Here is a 19,221-nt window from a genome sequence, read left to right on the forward strand (position 1 = left end):
ATTCCCGTTATCTCATGAACACAGATCGTATCAAAACTACGCCGCCTGAAGGCGTCTTCATCTCTCACAGGAAGCTGGTAATGAGAGTGTGAGTGCGCACTCAAGCAAAGTTCAGTTAGATAAAATATCATTCGCCAACGTACAGTTGACCCCAAAATGCAGCTTACGCAACCGAAAGTTGGCAGAAGGAACGCTGGCGTAGACGGCAAGAAGAGCGCATTATGAGCCTCTCGGCCTGGAGGTGAACATTATCAGCCTATATATCTGATTTGTGGCTTTGCTGCTTGTAAAAATAACTCTTTATTCAAATCAGCACTTATCCACGAGCAGTCCGTAAATATTATTTTAAACTTTTACAGCCAGCGATGGAGGCGGATGGGGCAGACACTTTCTGAAGCCCAGAATTGAGCCAGAACCGTCATGAATAAAGCCGGGCCTCCAGCGCCTCGGTTTAATACTCTGTAACTGAAGTCTAAAGGTGAAGCTTTTACAAGCTTTAGGTAGAAACACAAACATATTTCAACATGCAGAAACAGTTTTGCCACTCCCCTGCTGCGTCTAAACGCATTATTATCTGCTCCCGAAACACTGCCACCAAATGAAGAAACATTTTATCTTTAAGGGGGATTTTTTCAATGAAAGATTTACATTTTGTTATTTTTTTCTACTGCTTCTAAAAACAAGTTATCCACTTAAAGAACCCATCCAGACAATTTTGGCCAAGAAGTGGTTACATCACAAACCAGCAGCCACAGTCTCTGACCTGTAACCCCAGTCTGTTCCCTAGCAACCCATGCAGAGTTCAACTAGTTGCCTAGTTGAACTCTAGGTAACTAGATGAACAAATGAGCTCCAGCACATTTGTTCATATTGTTTTACTGCAGTACAATGGCTACTGAAAAAGACAAGTGTTTTGTTGTTGACTTACAGTCTGGAAACCATTTGCTGCATTTTTGTTGATTGTGCAGGAGGCTCCATTTCTGCTTTTCAAAGATGTAAGTTTGTTTACATGAATGTAAACGTGGAGTTGGGGGGCGTGGCCAGCAGCAGCTTTTTTTGGATTTAAAGAGACAGGACCTTTCATCCTGAAAGGAGCTCAAAAGCCGACAAATCTAATTATCCAAGAAAGACTTTGTACAAAAAAAGGTTTTGAACACATTTTGTAAAGTCCACAAAGAAGCATAATAGATCACCTTTAATCTATTTCAGCCAAAGAAATAACAATAAATACACCTCTACGTACTTGAAACATTTCATAAAGTGTTTATAGGCCTTCCCAAGTTCGAGAATCCCCTCCGGTGACCAATATCTTCAACAATAATCTGCTAAAACACAACAAGACAACTCTGAAAAATTAGCTTCCAAATGGAGCCATTATTTGGTTAGCTGTGGCAGACTGCGAGGCACCTGGGAAATCTGAGCTGAGGTTAAGGGGCTGCTGCAGTCCAAGATGACTTTCTAGAGCTAATTAGCGCTGTATATTAGCAATCAAAAGAACCCCACTCTGACACACAGCAGGCAGCCAAGAAACATATTTTCCTCCATGTGTGAGACTAGCAGCAGAATGTTGATCCAGGAGATACGGGGTTACGACAGAGTCACGTCTCAGCGTCTGATGAAGGTCCGTTCCTCACAGACACGCCGGTGCCAAGAAGGGAAGACATCAGAAAATGTTTACGCTGGATACAAGCAGCAGCTCCACTCTGACCTTCTCACCATATCAAGAAGTGCTGTATGAAAACTATGGAGTCTCATCTAAACACACATGCGTCTTACTCAGAAACAAACCGTTGTTGGAATATTTCCTGGAACCACTAGGTGGCGCCAGAGTTTCAGGACAAGCCCATAATTTTTCTGCAGCAATTAAGATAAAATAAAGAGAAACCTGGTGGTTCTGCGAAAAAAATGGATCAAAACTGAGGAAGTAGAAGTGGATCAAATGCAGATATTAAAACCACAAAGTGAAATGAGTTCCTAAATACAAACAAAAGCTTTCTTTACATTGATTTATTAATTATTTATATATTTTGAGCACTTTTTATCTTCAGAGTTTTATATATTTTTAAGGAGAAAAAATAAGAAATAAAAGGGAATATTTGATAGCAGCATTGATTCTGATTAATTACTAGATTGTTCATAAAGGGAAAAATATTAAAGGTTCGATTGGACAGCAATAAACTGGATTAATTTATCTAATTTTGAAACATTAGTTACATTAAAATTGAGCAACAGTTTCAGCTTCTGCGAGCAGCTAAGGGCAGTGTGTCCGTTTAACCAGCAGGGGGCGCAACAACATCAGACAACAACGCTGTCAGGGCTTTTTTCTTTAATATCCTTCATGGGAAAATATGTTTATTTACAACCCAGATATGTTTTAATGTACTACTTTTTAACACCACTCCATTTTTTTATTGTTTTAAATCTAATAAAAAATGTTTTCAGGCCATTTCATAAGACATCTAATAGTCTATTGATAAATGTTCTGTTAAATCCAGCTGAAAACATAAGGGGAATAAACCAGTGAAATAATTTATGACTGTAGCACATCTTCCTGGGTTTGAAATTTAAAGGATGTCATCCAGAACTTTTGTCCCTTTTCTTTAAACAGAAATTAGAAAAATATATCCAAGATTTTCACGAATAAAGTACAGAATTAACATTGTGTGACAAATTATATATATACATAAATGAATCTAAAGAACCAGTCGTGTTTGAATATGTCACGTGTCAGACAGGACCAATCTGAACCGCCCACCTGTTTATGGAGCCGTCCACCCGCCGCGCCGGTTGATAAATGGTGCGCACCCTCTGATTCAGAAACAGGCAGGTAACCAGCAGCTCACCTCTTCATCGTCAGTTCGCTTCCGGAGTCCAGATTTAATTTCTGCAGCTTCTCCATTTTCAGGGACGGAGCAGCAAACTGCGGTTCCGCGACATTCAGCCTAAATCAGCGCCGCTTGCGACGAGGAACGGCAAGACTTGAGGATGAATCCAATGCGCATGCGTAATTGAAAACACCTGAAACCGCCTTGAGAGATGAATAAAGCAGCAGTGAATGAAGATAAATTTATATTTATTGGTGATACAAATGTAAAGGCAAAAGCTTATTAATTAATTTAGTAATTAGAAATAAAATTTGATTTGAAAATAAAAAATCTTTCTCAGTTTTTGTCCCGATTATGTAGCAAACTGCTGGCATTCATAAATAACATATTGTTAATTAACGGTTATTAAAGGGACACATAAAACTAAAATGGATTTTCAATCAGAAACCTTTGAGTCCATTTAAGGACAGACTGAGAATCATCCAACTATTGATTTCTAACTCAAGTTATTTTTCAAAATAACGTTTATCGTCACTTATGCTCGACATTAACTAGTCGTTTTGAACACAGACAAGTTATTGATTTTAATTAGATTAGAGATGTTCCATGTTCTTTTATTCTTTCATCTTTTGGTGGAAACTAATCTGATTTAGATAAAAACTCATTTGGGCTCATTTCTAAATTGCTCTTAAATAAACTTGTTTCTGTAACTTTCAGAGTTCATATAGAACTGAGTAATTAGTTTAGTTTTTATTATTGTTCAATTTTACTAACTAGTTTGAGTGTTACTAGCTCAGTGAGTTTGCTGATCAACTTGAAAAAACTATAAAACTAAACTTATTTTCATATTATAGATGTTTATCGTTTTTTATACTTTATCTGGGGAAGAAAGCACACATATTTGTTTTTCTATTGTTTCTGTTTTTGGTGTTGACGTGTTTTTAATCTTTTGTGGACACCGATAAACATTTTCCAAATGATCTTTATGATTTTAACAAAATAATTCAAATAAAAAAATCATAAAAACACCAAAATTTGTTGACACAACAAACATAAACAATAAAAATGATCTGTATCACCAATACTGGCTCTGCATTTACTTGGTATTGGATTCATACCAAAACTTTATGACATGTAAATTATGTAATTTTGATTTGATTTTAGCTGAGAGAATAAACAAGCAGCATCAGTGAAATAAAATGAATTTATCTGCATTGACACAGTTACACTCCATTCAGCAGAACAAAGGTAGTGTGAAACGATCGAGCATCCATACGCAGCGCTGCAGAAGTTCTGCACCGGTGAACATTCTTACTTCTAATGGTAATATTGCATCTCCCTCAATCAACACAAACAGCAAACAAGACAAGGTCATGAAATCCTGTGCAAAAAGATTGTTTTAGAAAATACAGCCTAAAGGAATGATTAGCATCTTCAAATCATCCAACAGTTGATTAAATTAAAAATATCCCCTTAAAAGAGAGCACCAGCCTTTCACTTCATGGCCAAGTAAACAGGAAGAGCTGCAAAAAACAACGCGCCACATGCACCCTGAATACAACCCCACAGCCGCCAAACGCACCAACAACCAAAAACGGAAAACAGAGCATGAAGAAAACTCTTCAGCATGAGCCGCCGCCACCATCAGCACAGCAGAAACAGAAAACTCACCAAGTAACTTCAGTTAACTTAGGACACTTGGGATAAGACTAGAATGACTTACATGTAACTTCTCAGCAAGATATAAGAGCTTGTTTGAATTCTTTAATATTGGTGAAAAAGAACTAGTTCCACTGGTATTTCACTTATAACATGGAAAAATGTCTTGTTATAAGTGAAATAATCTGGCAATTCTTGCTGAAACATTTCTTGTAAGTTATTTTTGTCCTATTTTAAGTATATCAAGATATTTGCACTTGAATCTAGACAAAAATATTTGTTGAGATTTTGTGTTTTTCCAGTGAGCTGCACTCATTTCTTCTCGCAGTATGTCTTGTACTTGTTGCAGGCCTTCTGCAGATCTGTAATGAAGCCTGGGACTCCACTCTAGAAGAAGTAAAGAAACAAAAACACACACATTAGTCCAGTAGATGAGCCAAAAAGACCCATATAGAAGGGGAACCAATGACTACAAAAACCCAGGAGAACCATAAAGCCAGGGGAGAAATGAAGAGTCCCAGAGTGTCTGCAGGAAACACCGAATGTCTGCACATGCAGACAGCTGCAGAGATGTGGGAAGTGCTTTACTTTCATTTATAAAATCCCAGAAAAATGCTTTAATTAAAGTAACTGAAGAGAAAAACAAAACGAAACACGCCTGGTGAGTCGTCTCCCAAAACAACCTGTCTCATTTTGCAGGTTTTTAAAGTAGCATAATTTCTGCACTTTGTTTAGACCATTTTGAACATGACTGCCCTCACCTTCGCTGCCCAGTTCACCAGCCAGGCCGGGATCATACCGCCGGGATTATCAAAGTAGTTCATGAACACTGAAACACAGCACAGGATTAGTCCTCACATGAGGGTTTCAACTGCTCACAACAAGCTGCTCACATTAAGAAAAGAAATTTAACTCTCCAACAGTCAGAAGGTGGTTTCCGGTGACACTAGTGGAGGTATTGATCTCTCTCTTGGAGCCAAGATGTTGCGCTTTACAGCTGATATCAGGTTATTACGGTAATTTCTCCTCTGCCGTAGCAGGAAGTGAAATTAATCTGAGGGGTATTCTCTTAATAGACGGTAAATTATAAAAATAACTTCCTAGATATTGAAAGTTCCAGTTGTTATGGATAAATGGGCAAATATATATTTACTCACTGGACATTAAAAGAATTGTGTACAATTAAAAAAAGGAAAAATATCCAGGTGGAGACGTTAAATGTAGGAGATAAGGGATTAAATATTAGTGGCCCTAGTAACAAGCCTTGTGGAACACCAGAAATAGTTTTTGTTTTTGATTTTCTTTCTTGTGGAACAGATTTGATTAAATTTAAGTGGCCAGAGAAAGCACCCTGGGGGAACTCCAAAAGTAATTATTTATTTATATTTTCTTTTGTTACGTGTCCCGTTTTTTGCTCTATAATTATTCAGGTCATTAATCCAGAATCATGTTTTCATTGGCTTTGTTGTACATCAATCAGCAGTCGGTCACCTTTGGTGCCGCCGGCTCCGTCGCTCTCCATGGCGACACTCTGCTTGTAGTCGCTCACCCTCAGAGCGCTGCTCTTCTCTGGACACGCCGCCTCCGCCGAGCTTCTGGCCAGGATCACAAAGATCTTTCTGCCGTTTATGTCCAGGTCTCTCCGCTCCCTCACATAAACGTACTGAGGTTGGAGCAGTCAGGGAACATGGACGTCAAGATCGCATGAAATTATCATTACTATAAAGTAACGAATAAAAATGGAAAGTAGGTCGTCTGTTTGCTTTTGAGAACTAAAGGATACATCCCTGTTTTTCAGAGGAAACGGATATTTCACTTCCCAGTAAATCACCGTTTGTCCATTGAAATCCTTCTCATAGAGCTCTGAGGAAACAAAAATCACAAAAATCCCATAAAGCAGCACTTAGACCTGCAATTTCCCAGCAGCAGATTAATTTCTCTTTTTCTCAGGAACATTTTGCTTCCATTTATTTGAATATTTTTATTGAATTTTCAGCAAAATAAATCCCCAACCAATACATTCAAATCCACACATCCATTGCATAGATACAGAAACAAAGCAAAAGAAAAGAAATACCTTAAGTCAACTTTATGCCGAATTGACTGGGAGTCTCTAAATATGGCACAAGAATGGTTTCCACATTTTGTAAAATGCTAAGAACTGCTTCTTAGTATTAATCACTTAATACTAAGAAGCAGTTTTCGTTGAGTAATTTGCAATTTTTCCGTTATTTTTTGCAATTTGTGGTTTAAAAAAAGCAACATCCTCAAATATTTGTCGAACGTTCCGAACATTCGGCCTTTCTCTTGAGTTTCACTTCCCAAAATGACCCAAATATTCAGATCCAGCTGAATCTCCCTTTTAGTCATGGAGGCTCAAATAAACACAGCTGCTTATTTTACAGACATATCTTTGACCTTCTAATGGCATTTACTGCAACACACAAATCAAGACACGCGTATTTAAAACAAAACTACAACAAGGAATGCATAGACTTTAAAAGCGTTTTCTAAAAGCTGTTAAACGAGAAAGTAGAAAACAAAACTAATCTAATTATTTCTAATATTTCAAACGATAAGCAGCAGTTAGTTGTGCAGAAACTGGAAGGAATGGAGGGTTTTGGATGCAATCTGAGACATTCACTGTGTCCTCTGTGGCTGAAACCATTAATAGGATTAATGATGATGAATTATAATAAATCGATTATTCAAACAATTGTAAACTAATTTAGTAGCCAATTAATTGTTAAATTGAATATTTAGACTCAAAAAAGAACAACAGTTACTACATTGTTTATTTGCAACTTCTGATGCATTTCTAATTAGAGATGCACAGATCCTATTTTAATATCTGTATCAGTCCATTTTTGACCAAGCTTGTAAAGATTGGTGCATTTAATGAGCTGTAGTGGTGCAGAGTTATCAAATAAATCTGTAATTCAGTTAGTTTATGTCTGTGCTTTAACACATGTTAAGGAAACATGTTTTCTTTCAATATGTGTTTAAAGAAAACACTTTATATTCAGTTCAGAACTCTTTTTCTGTATTGGATTGGCATCAGCTGATATTAAACCTCAGGTATCGGAAGTAAAAAAGTGGATTGGTGTTTTCCTAAAAGGCTTTTATGAAAAATTTACGGAATACAGCTTTTTTTTTTTAGCTGATTAATCACCAGAATAATCGATAACTAAAATAACTGACCCAGTTTCGGTATCTGATGTGTTTCTACCCATTTTAACCAGTTTCCCTCATCACTGGTCTGCATCTCCACCAAACTACATCCACACTGAACCATTCCTTCCTTTCTGGATGGAACCGGCAGCAAACACGTTACCTGCTTGGTGCTGCGATGTGCATGAAACCCAAAGGAGAAATCAGAGTTTTTCCAAAGATACTCTAAAATAACAAAGGCGTTTCTGAGAGACAACAGGTGTGAACGTGTCTTTTTACCTTTCACATAACTGTCCCATTGTTTCCGATACATCAGGTCCATGTAGACGTCTGCGCAGAGTTCCGGCCTGCAGCTGTTCAGCCCTCCATAGACTTTGTACTCATAAAGTCCAGTTTCCTGCAATCAGCAAAAGGAAGGTTTGTCTTCACTCTTTTTTCTCCCACAGCGGCAGAGATGTTGGATTTACTTCAACAGGTTTTAGTAAACATTCCTATAGCATAAGCAATACTGCCCCATTAATAGAATTGGGCCTCTGTCTCTTTAAAAACTCCTGCTCTTTCTGAAACTCTGCCTTCAGGAAGTTATTGTATCTGTTAACCACAGTGTTGCACTGAGAAGCAGCTCATGTAATGAGCTCAGCAGATCCCTGATGTTTGCTAGTTGCTGCAGGCTAGTCTGAAGGAGCTGAGAGGCCTGTTTGAAGTTCACACAGGTGTTTGGGACAGCTGAATGGTTGCCTTGGGAGATTAAAGCAACACTCCAAACATGTTTTTTATGAGGGGATGACATTATACCATAGTATAAAGCTTTAAAAAGGGTTATTTTACACCCTTTTAAAATGATTTCATTTTTCCATGCTTAGTTTCCGTTCCCTATGACGTGCTTTTCCATTTTACAAGCAACATTTCCAGTCTCCTGAAGGCTGCAGAGAACCTGCTGAGGTGGTTTCTGAGCAAACCGTCGCTCAGTTCCGGATTTTTCCGCCTCTGGCCGCCAGGACGTCCCAGATGAAATGTTATTAATAAGACAAAATAAAACGAATAATTAAAATCTGTTTACGTTTCAAGAGGCCGGGGCTGAGCGGCGTTCATACGCATTAATCGCACACCTGCTGCAGGTTCTGCAGAGGTTCTGCTGAGGTTCTGCTCAGTCGGACCGACTCGGTTCTGCCTACCCGGTCGTACAGCCGGTGGATCTGGACCCCCATCGTCTCGGTGAAGAGTTCCCATCCGTCCAGCTGCGGCTTGTCCAGCTCCTGCCAGGCTGTCTGGAAATCCTCATCCCCGAACTGCAGCGACATGACGGCGGCCGCCAGCGGACCGAGCTGCCTGGCCGGACACGAACCGCGACTTCCGCTCAGAAATACGGAAATAAAAGAAAACGGTAAAAGTTTGGATGGTAAAAAGTGCTGGTCAAATGATCAATCATTTCATATTTAAAAATGACGTCATCAGACGAATCAAAATACAGTGGAAGGTTTGGAGTTTTAAGAACAAAATGACAATAATTCATATAAATAAATACAAAAATAAATAACATCAGTTCCTTTCAATATAAAACTCATAAAACTAACAAAAGCTGGAGGTGTGTTTCTGAATCTGGTGAATTAATGGTTAAAACATTTTTGTTTTTTGTTCAGTGGGGAGAAAATCAAGAAATTTTACTCAAGTAAGAGTTGAAATACATTACAATAAAATTATTCAAGCGAAAATGAAACGTACAGTATAGTAGAGATACTCCTACATGTAGATTTTTTCAACGAATTTTTTTAACTGAAATTCAGTAAATGTAACTTCTTACTGCCGAACTCTGGACACTATGATTTATTTTGTTTTTTATTTATTCAGCATTTTACACAAGGTGAATATCAACAAATTAAACACAACAATGTAGTGATTAAGCAGAATAATATTTTTCTAAAGTAAAATGAAGTTAAAATTAGAAAATTAGTAAATAAGAATAATTTATATCCATGTTTTGAAAAGTCTGCTTACATGCTCTATAAAAGACAAATAAATAAATAATATTAACAATAATAATCTTTGCGATAGAATCTGTGTCCCGCATCCTAGTATTAGGGAAAGTTGAGTGGAAGGAAGAAATGTTGTAAAACCAAACAGTTCTGAACAGTGTGTCCAGAAATCTAACTAAACTTAACTTAATTTACTTGGACAAACTTAATTTGATTTGTCGTAAAAATGTATCAACTTTTTTTAAAGTCGGTTTTTCTAAACAACTTAAAGGTGCAGTCATTTTAAACTTCTGTACTTTATTAATGTGATAAAAAAAAATAGCTAACCTAAAACATCAGATTTAAATTCAAAATGTTCGACTTTCAAATCGAACTGATATAACAAAATCAGATCCATTTTTCATTTGCATTTTGGCTCTTAGATATGTCTGTAATTTATCTTATTTTGAAAAGCTCAACCGGAAGTATCCATTTTTCCCTGATCACCGTGAACCTGACGCAGTCGTTGATACTTGACCCGGTCCGCCCGCGGTGAGGATGGCAGTCCGGCTTCGTTACTCTGGACCAGAGGAGAGTCGGACTGCAGCCGGAACCGAACCGAACCGAAACAGACAGAATACCTTAGGAACCACTTTGCTTCAGAAACAAGCGACTTTTACTGCATCGGCTCGGAAACCTGGTGCTGGAAAAACTCATGAGGTAACAAATACTTTCATTTTTTCTAATTTCAACTAATTTAATTAATCAGCAGATTTAATTCCACGTTTCTGGATTTAACCTGAATATAATCTGGCTTGATGGATTTATTTAGATATTTCTGAATATTATCTATTTATTTGGAAACCTTAAGTTGCTTTTATTGTGAATTGTCGCTGTGTAAATAAAGAAAGCTGAATTTGTAAGTGAATCTATGGGATAATAAAGGTTTAACCGATTTCAGGATCCTTGTTGCTACATTATTGCAGCCCGATTTAATCTTCAGAAACTTTCCTTTTTGATTCCTTTAATTTTAGCTTGAATTGCAACAAATCACACTGAATAATTAACTTTACAAATATTAAATGTAAACGTTTGGTTTTCACTTTTGCAGCAAACTAAACCAGCAGCAGCAGTTTCATTATATAAAAGCACAATTTTCCTCTTTGTTCCTCAAATAAGTGAAATAACATACCAGTCTGGAGAGTTTTAGAGGATTTTATTTTATTTTTTTACTGAAGTTTTTAATGTTTCTATATGCATAAATTGGTATAATCTCTTTAAGATCTGAAAAATAAACATGGTCCATTCTGCACAACATTCCCAACAGTCATTAAAAATAGTTTTTAATATCTCATCTTTTCAATGAATGCAACTTGTTGCAGTTTTGATATTTCTAGAAATTGAGAACACCAAGAACATTCATTTATTGTTTACAACATTGTAGCAAACAAGAAATAAACCTGTGCAACATTTTACAAGTGTAAAAATCTTAAGTTTTCAGTTATTTGATCGAAGAACTTCATCCCCTCATGACGCAGGAAGAAAGTTGATTTTGTTTCTGCTGAACTATTTGTTGATTTTGGCTGAAAGACCAAATAGCGAAACACTTTTAAGTTTCTTCCACCTCCAGAGTTTTATTTTGAAAACGTTCTTGTGTTTGTGATGATCGGTTAGAAATGAGTTGTGCTGATATCCATCAAAAATGTCAAATTTTAACTGTTCTGTTTACAGCATTTTCAATCAGGTCATACATCGGTTTTTTGAGGAAGTGATATTGGTGTGTGATTTCAGACCTGAGCCTTCAGAGACAAATAAAGACAGTTTCAAATTCAGCCTTTTATCACCTGAAGAATATTTCTAGGACTACAGAAATAATGTCCTGGCAAGATAAAGTGGATCACGTGTTTATCTTCAGTTGCATTGATTGCTGCAGCAGCTGATCCAGAACGCTGCTGCTGGAGTTCTGACTAAAACCAGAACTTTAAAATACTGGTAGTTTATGAGTCACCGAACAGCTTAGCTGTTAAAGATCTGCTGTTGTTGTATCCACCTTTCTGATCTCTCAGGTCTTGTGCTCTGGATCTCCAGAACCAGAACCAAACAAGGAGAAGCAGAATTCAGCTTCTACGCACCACAAATCTGGAACAAACTTCTGGAAAACTGCAAAACAGCCGAAACACTGACAACTGGCCTTTCATTAACAACTGGCATTATCAGTTATTGATCAATTATCAATTATTGATTTATCGAATGAACTGAAAACTGTTGATGAAACAGGAAAGGTCGTGTCACCAGTTTGGCAATGCTTATATTGTTTGTCAGTCTAAGAGGACATATGTTGGGGATTTGATCAGAAAATAATCACAGACTGTTGACACTTGACTTTAACTAGGACAAAATGTGTTGTGAATCTCTCTGGACACTCTCTGGTTCTGGGTTGTTTTACTTTAAGAGACATGAACAAATTAAGTCATTACTGATTTTCTGTTCCCTCTGTGTCCCTCCCTCTTCACGGGATTCTTGATACTAACAAACAGAAATCTGTCGCTTCGTTTAGACAAAAATCAAACATTTTATCCACATGCTGGAATGTTAAACGTGGAGGAACTTCAACTTTAACCCAAAGACTGACGCTGAGGTCCAGTATCAGCACTGACAAAACAAACCTCCAGGAAATCTTCCTACATGTAGTGACTGTTCTGGGATAAGAAAGATGGACTCCAGCAGCATCAGGCCGTGATGAAGCAACTTGTTTGTCCCTCAGCGTCTGAATCCCGGCTTCGCGTTGGGAAAACACGCAGGCGGGAGAAAGGAGGGGACGGTTGTGAAACTGCCAGTGATTTCAGAGCTTCTTGCGTTTCAGCGAGAGCTCCGTATCCCGCGCTCTCCAGGGAATGTCTCAGCTCATGTCGGGCTGAGCGGATCTGCGTCATTCTCCCCTGACCGGGCCGAGAGGCGGCCCGGATTGTGCAAAGAGGTTACATTGGTTTATTGAAGCAGCGTGTGGCGGTCGGACTGAGCTGGCGAATTGTGAAATGCGATGTGGAAATCAAATCAGAAACATCTGCTTTGGACTCGTTTCTTCTGCGTTGAGCAACTAAAGTTGACCTTTTGACACGTGCTAAAACAATTTATCCAATTAACCATGATTACAGAAATAATCATCGTCTAAGTTAATAATTGTTACCTGCGCACACAGACCAAATAATTTCAATTCAAGCACTTTTGCTATCTATTTAATATTCAAAAATATAAACATATTAATACACAGTATTTGTTTTAGCTGCAGATGCATCTTTTGGTGATGATCAAGAATACACAAAATAAATGCTGCTATTGCAGGCAATAGCATTTTTATTTTCTTATTTTGAAAAGTAATTGAATTATGTTTCTTATTTACATCTTTTAATATATTTCTAATGTGTAAAAACTAAAATAAGCTAAATGGAAATCCTGCAGAACATGCCAATTTTTTAGCCAATTAATCATAAGAAAAGCTGATAGAATCATCAATCGCTGCAATTATCATTCGTATGCATGATATCACCTGCATGTGGGTGCTGTGCTAGAGGGGGCGCCAAAACAAAGGCATAAAAATCACGTTTATCTGTTTGTGTATTTGAAAATGATTCACATCAGACCTGTTTAGTTCACTTTAATTGAACTGCAGTTCATTTGTTTTGAAAGTCCAGCTGTTCTGGTGATGTGGGAGTAACACTCAAACTCTGATGCAGACCAAAATAGAAAACTCTGGTCCGCCTACAAACCTCGGTCTGAGTTTGGTTGAAGTGAACTCTGGTTTGGTTCGAATGCATATGTGAAGGTCAAGCAGACCGGAGACTGCTCCTGATATTATTTTGCATTGATCATAACTCTGCTGGTTTGCTTACTGGTTGGTTTGTCTCTCCTCAGACTGGGAGCCCCAGAGCGCCGCAGTGAGGAGCCAACTGTAGTCGGCGATGCCAGACGAACTCAATAAGGACGCAATGAAGACGCCAGCGACTTCTGAGAAGCCCAAAGCCACCGAGCAACCACCAGTCGCCATGACGGCATTGAACATCCCTCTGGTTAACGAGGTCCAGCTGACGGCAGCCACCGGCGGCGCAGAGCTCTCCTGCTACCGCTGCACCGTCCCGTTCGGTGTGGTGGTCCTCATCGCCGGCATCGTGGTCACTGCCGTGGCGTACAGCTTCAACTCCCACGGATCCACCATCTCCTACTTCGGGTTGGTTCTGCTGTCGGCCGGGCTGGTGCTGCTGGCGTCCAGCGCCGTCTGCTGGAAGGTGCGGCTGGAGCGGAAGAAGGAGAGGCGGCGGGAGAGTCAGACCGCCCTGGTCGTCACCCGGAGGAGCATTTTCACATGAACCCGGCAAACTCTCTGGGACGTAATCAGGCGTCATCGTAGCGTTTCCGACCTGCAAAAGCTCCGACGCTGCGGGCTTTGAAGACACTGGCAGGGGTTTATCTGTCAAACGGACAACGAGCATCTGGAGTGCTGGGAACGCAGTTAGGAGGAACAAATCCCAATTAAACTGAATTACCACTGTGCACAGCGGTGGAGAGGAAGTCCTGCATTAATCCGCTGCAGCATGTGGCGGCTGATTGCAACAGGAAGGATTGTGGGAAAAGAAAAAATCAGCCCAGGATGGAGGACAGAAACAGGGAAATCCAGAATCACAGTCATATACATGATATTCTGGAGAAAACTATTTAACCTTTAATGTCTTTTTCCTCAAGAACTTTAATCCTCCATGTCGTTTTTGATAATAAACTTTATGTAGCAAAGTTTGAACTTATCTTCATGGTCTACTATGTAAACTCTTGAAGTTATTGCATGTATAACGAGATGAGTTTCAATAAAGCCACTGATTCTCCAACTTGGTGCAGATTTCAGAAACGAGAGAAATAATAATGTTATGGAATATTTCTTTGCTTTCTGGTTGTTTTCTGATGGAAATCAGTAATAAAATTTACCTAAAAAGGTAAAATGATACAGTTCAAACATAAATGTCACCATTTGATGAGATGTACTTTGATAGGTTATAAAAAATTATATACAAGACAATAATAATATATATATATATATCACTACAAATTGCTTTCTAAGTGAAATAATCTGCCAATTGTACAAATACTTTTTCGTCAATATCAGTAAATTGTTCACTTAAAAAAGCTCCAAAATCTTTCTGAAAAGTTACTTGTAAGTCAGTTTTGTTTGATATTTACTCTAGAAACCGGAATAACAATTCTTGGTAAGATTTTGTGTTTTTGCAGTTTTGCTTTGTATTTTGCATAACACTCTTAGCTGATTCATTGTTTTCCCTTTGCAGAAGTTTTTTACTTTATTTTGTCTCCAACACTGAAAGGAAGCTAAACTCTGCAGTTTGACCCTATTGGTTTTAAAATAGCCCGGACAGGGAAGCATATTTATAGGCAGCATTTGCGTTGCTATGCATCCGAGTGACACCAGACACTACAACTAAAAGGTTTCCTTGCGTCAGAGGAGACCCTACAACACGCCGTGTCACTTGTGGGAGCTCACCACCCCTCCGGCGCGCGGATCACTAACACATTTATGGGACACGCGATGCTTGGAGGGCGTCTGCTGCAGCCCGAAGCTGGAAAAGTGGAGAGACTTGATATGAGGTTTGACAGCTGCTCGCCGTCAGCGTCTTCAGCCTCATTACGCGGGCTCCTGCAGGGTCTGCGTGCGTCACTTTTTGTGCCTCGCATGGTTGTCGTTCCAGCCGCGCTGCCGGCTGCAGGAGTTCATCAATAAACAGGAGGGAATCTGCAGGAGGAGGATGTTCACTTAGTAATGAAGCGGAGCAAAGGGTTTTCACTTTGGGTCACATTAGGAGCACAAATGTTCAATAATACCTTCGGTTGTGCCAGAATGCATGGATAAACCAGATAAAGCACATGTTTCAAACTCGAGGTCCGTGGGCCAAATGCGGCCCGTCATTGCTGTTTATGTGGCCCTCTAGATTCTAGACTAAACAATGTGTGTTTAAATATTATGCAGCTTTTATCTGTTTACTGCCAAATCGTGTCAATCAGTCCCGCCAGTTTCTTCACAAGTATTGTGGAAATTTATGTAAAATGAACAAATCCCCAAAATTTTTTAGCTAATGATTGGGAGTTTATTATAGATTTTTCTCCAAAACTGTGAAAAAATTTCTTACTTGTACTAAACAGCTTCCTCAGCTTGAATTGATGTCAGATTATAGTCCATAAACTTTAGAGCAAGTCATACAAAGTTGCATTTACCATTATAAATAAGCACAAATATCAGTAATATTTCCAAATTAGTAACGCAAACACCTTGATGCAGCCTGAAGAGGTGAAAAAATGAAAACAATTTAACACGTTACGGTAATCTAATGACCAAAATAGTTCGTTTTTTTTTTTTTTAAAGTGTAATAGAGAAAATGATGAAGAGATTTCTAGTAGTTTGAGATTGTTTATCATATAATACCTAATTTTATCACATGTTCATGAATTTTACAGATAAGAAGAAGTGGCAGGGCTTCTCGTGATTTTGCAAATCTGCAATTGAAACACTTTTTGGCACGTCTTCTTTTAGTCATCAGGTTCTTGATCAATTTTCCATTCCACTTTTACAAAACCAATTTTGAAAGTCCAAAGAAAAAGTTTTTCTTTTTTTCAAAATTGCTGTGTTTCTATGAAGCAAAATTATTTTTGTCAAATTGTGTGATTATATGGTCAGTGGAAATATAGTTACTGACAAAGTTTTGCACACATTTGTAATAAAAACTGCAACTAGATGTTCTGCAGACGATTATGCTAATAAACTTTTCACCAATTCAAGAATGTTTTTGGATATAAATTAACATTTACTTTCAGTCTGCCTCCATTTTTCAACCAGTAATTCTATTGTTGAAATTTGACAGAATTATGATTATAACAAAGCCAGCAGAACGCAGAAAAACTGTAAAACACACATTCAAGTCTTCAGCTTTTAACCTTTTTTCTATAAAATCAGCATCACAAAAAAATAAAAATAAAAAAATAAACGCTGACTGCACAAAGACAGATGCACACCCAGCGGAAAATATGAGTCTACAAGGACTGAAACTGACAAGTTTCTCCAAACATATAAATAAAACATAAATATCACACTTCAGGGTTGCATAGAACCTTTATCTTCAGTGCAGAAACGGCAAACAGCTGCATGAAACTCCAGCCTGCAGCACAGCCGACTGCACATTGCTGAAATTCTCCACAATTAAACATAATGCGCTGAGCTCCTGCAGCCTTCTTTCCAGTGAAACAGCTGTGCAGTCTGGAGATAAAGCGGGTCAAACGGACCTGATCCGACGGCTCCCCAACCAGCTGGCAGGACTGGCGTAATCCAGACAACGGTCTGGTTGATAAAGGTTCTGACTGAACTGATCCACAAACGCTCGCCGAAATCTAGACGATAAACAACGGAGACATTCAGGATCATTTTAGGTTTGACTTCCTGCAACCAGCAGAAAATTACTTCACTTTGAACTTTCAACTATTTGGCATTTGTCCAATTTCTGGTGGAAATATTTTCATCCTCTTGAATTAAGACCAAAACTAACTTAAAATGAACTTTTCAGCAAGATATAGAAGCTATGTCTGTTATTCCTCAGTAATGATTGAAAGTTGTTTCATTTATAACGAGACATTTTTCCAGGTTACAAGTGAAAAAACCTACCAATGAAAATAGTACTTCTTCCTCAATTGTATGTAAATTAACTAATTAACTAAATTGTAAATGTACTAAAACGAGCTCCTATATCGAGCTGAAAAGTTGCTTCTGTGTTAGTTTTCTCTTATTTGATATTTACACTAGAAACTAAAGCAGAAATTCTTGGTAAGGTTTTGTGTTTTTGCAGTGCAGCTGCTGTTGATGTTTTCCATGTTTGGGGTGATAACATTCAACCCCAAGACACCGGAAAAGTCGATTCACATAAGATTCCCTTTTAAAATGTTCCAAGATTGATTTAAAAACACACAAAACAAATGTCTTGTCAGTCTCCATTTTGCAGCTATGCAGTTAATAAAAACATTCTTAGTGTTTGAAATGATCTAATTGTTTATTAAATCGGATCTTTGATTTCATTGGTTCGTTTGGTGATGTGGACCAAAAAGTGAACTCTGATAGAGTTCAAATCCAGAGACGACCTCAAAAGCAGGAATTTTACAACAGCGCAGGGCATTCTGGGTAAATTCAACCAAAACAAACATGCTATTGCAGTGCTAGCTAGCTGGCTAGCAGTGATCTTTTACCAAGCACAAAAGAGAAAGCCTACAATCATTCAAATCTTATGTCTCTGTCTTCGTTTATTTTTGCTCTCAGTGTCTTCTCCAGAAGTTTTTGTGTCGCTTCCTTCAGCAGTTTTGGTGCAGCGCCCCCACAGGTGAGGAGGGGAACAGGTTTTTTAAAGAAGTTTGGTTTGTTTGATTCAGTGCAGCGTGAAAGTGAATCACAGCAGCAACAAATGTTGCAATTTTGATCCCCAGTACAACCAAAGCTACAGGTGTAAACCCTGAAAAGACATTTTTGTTATCATTTTAAAACTTTTTTCTATAAAAATATTTTCCAGATGAATGCATGCCTTCAGTTTTAGTGTTGAAGTGCGTTCGTTAGGCTCTTAATTATGAGCCATCTCACAGCATCTGCTGCATTTCCCTCATCTGAACTCTGATTTGACACGACGCCGCCCAGCGAGAGGAAGTCCAGAATCAGAGGAGGCCATAAAATTGAGCCAAACTGAGTCTTTAAACTCTCCTCATGTCACGCAGCAGCTCAACTCCTTCCTGCAGAGAGGGGTGTGTCCGCCCCGCCAGCCTTTGGTTTGTTTGGATTGAAGCAGAGATTTTATGAACTGAAGAGTCTGAGGCGGGGAGAGAAAACTTCTGCTGCAAACTGAGTAACGAGATTTTGCCAAGATGGAGGACAGTCAAAAGCTTGAGTGGATCTTTGTTCTAGTTTTTCTGAAACATTATGTGCACTCTGAGAAGCAGAGCAGGACTCACACACTTTCTGATCCTGTCATGTGCTGCCAGAGGTTCCTGGAGTGGCTGCTGTGTTGGTTGTTCAAAGTCCCAGAGGTTCTGGTAAAACCCTCGTTTCACCACATCATAAAGACAAAGCGCTTCCAGACTGTTTCCTCCCTTTTTAATGATGAGTCCCACTTCAACAAGACAACTGTCACAAATTTAAATCCTCTTTGTTTCACTCGACAAAGGCTTCAACCAAACCGAACAAAACTTCTCAGAGATTTGCAGCAGACAACTTTGAAAATCATTAAATAGATTATAAAAACATGAGAGAAAGGAAATCTTGTAAAGTGAATACAAGACTGCAAAAACACAAGAGACACACAGTCTAGACTTCAAGGCAAATATCTAGTTCCTCTGAAAGATTATTTCTCTTCTAACATGGGACGATGTAAGTGGAAATAAAAACTAGTTGATCTAGTTACTTTTTAACTAGACTTTATCTATATTCAATAAGTATTCACTCAAAACAAGATCATTTACTTCTGTCCAAGAAATTACTCCAGTAAGAGTTAAAAAAGTATTTGGTGCAAAGTAACTCAAACGATCAATCATTT

General features: G+C 38.4%; 2 protein-coding genes across 2 annotated transcripts; one reads left to right on the forward strand and one right to left on the reverse strand.

Annotated features, from left to right (window-relative positions):
* Positions 1–4,015: 4,015 nt before the first annotated feature.
* pctp (phosphatidylcholine transfer protein) lies at positions 4,016–9,005 on the reverse strand. The gene is made up of 6 exons (XM_055052190.1): positions 8,831–9,005; positions 7,935–8,052; positions 6,268–6,347; positions 5,976–6,147; positions 5,246–5,313; positions 4,016–4,871 (listed from the first exon to the last, which is right to left on the reverse strand). Exons 1-6 carry the CDS (start codon positions 8,954–8,956, stop codon positions 4,797–4,799), a joined length of 639 nt encoding a protein of 212 aa, XP_054908165.1. The 5' UTR covers positions 8,957–9,005; the 3' UTR covers positions 4,016–4,796.
* A 1,147-nt stretch (positions 9,006–10,152) lies between these two features.
* Positions 10,153–16,421, forward strand: tmem100a (transmembrane protein 100a). Its single transcript, XM_055052243.1, has 2 exons — positions 10,153–10,327; positions 13,520–16,421. Exon 2 carries the CDS (start codon positions 13,567–13,569, stop codon positions 13,969–13,971), a length of 405 nt encoding a protein of 134 aa, XP_054908218.1. The 5' UTR covers positions 10,153–10,327; positions 13,520–13,566; the 3' UTR covers positions 13,972–16,421.
* Positions 16,422–19,221: the final 2,800 nt, after the last annotated feature.

This window comes from Poeciliopsis prolifica, unplaced genomic scaffold (genome assembly GCF_027474105.1).
Source record: "Poeciliopsis prolifica strain line A6 unplaced genomic scaffold, Auburn_PproV2 SCAFFOLD034, whole genome shotgun sequence".
In the NCBI taxonomy this organism is placed as follows: Eukaryota; Metazoa; Chordata; class Actinopteri; order Cyprinodontiformes; family Poeciliidae; genus Poeciliopsis; species Poeciliopsis prolifica.

Coding starts and splice junctions, on each gene's coding strand:
- tmem100a (XM_055052243.1), top strand. CDS start 13,567: ATGCCAGACGAACTCAATAAGGACGCAATGAAGACGCCAGCGACTTCT.
- pctp (XM_055052190.1), bottom strand. CDS start 8,956: ATGTCGCTGCAGTTCGGGGATGAGGATTTCCAGACAGCCTGGCAGGAG. Junction 8,053..8,830: donor TCCACCGGCTGTACGACCGG/GTAGGCAGAACC, acceptor TGCTGATTGCAG/GAAACTGGACTTTATGAGTA. Junction 6,148..6,267: donor TTCCTCTGAAAAACAGGGAT/GTATCCTTTAGT, acceptor CTCCAACCTCAG/TACGTTTATGTGAGGGAGCG.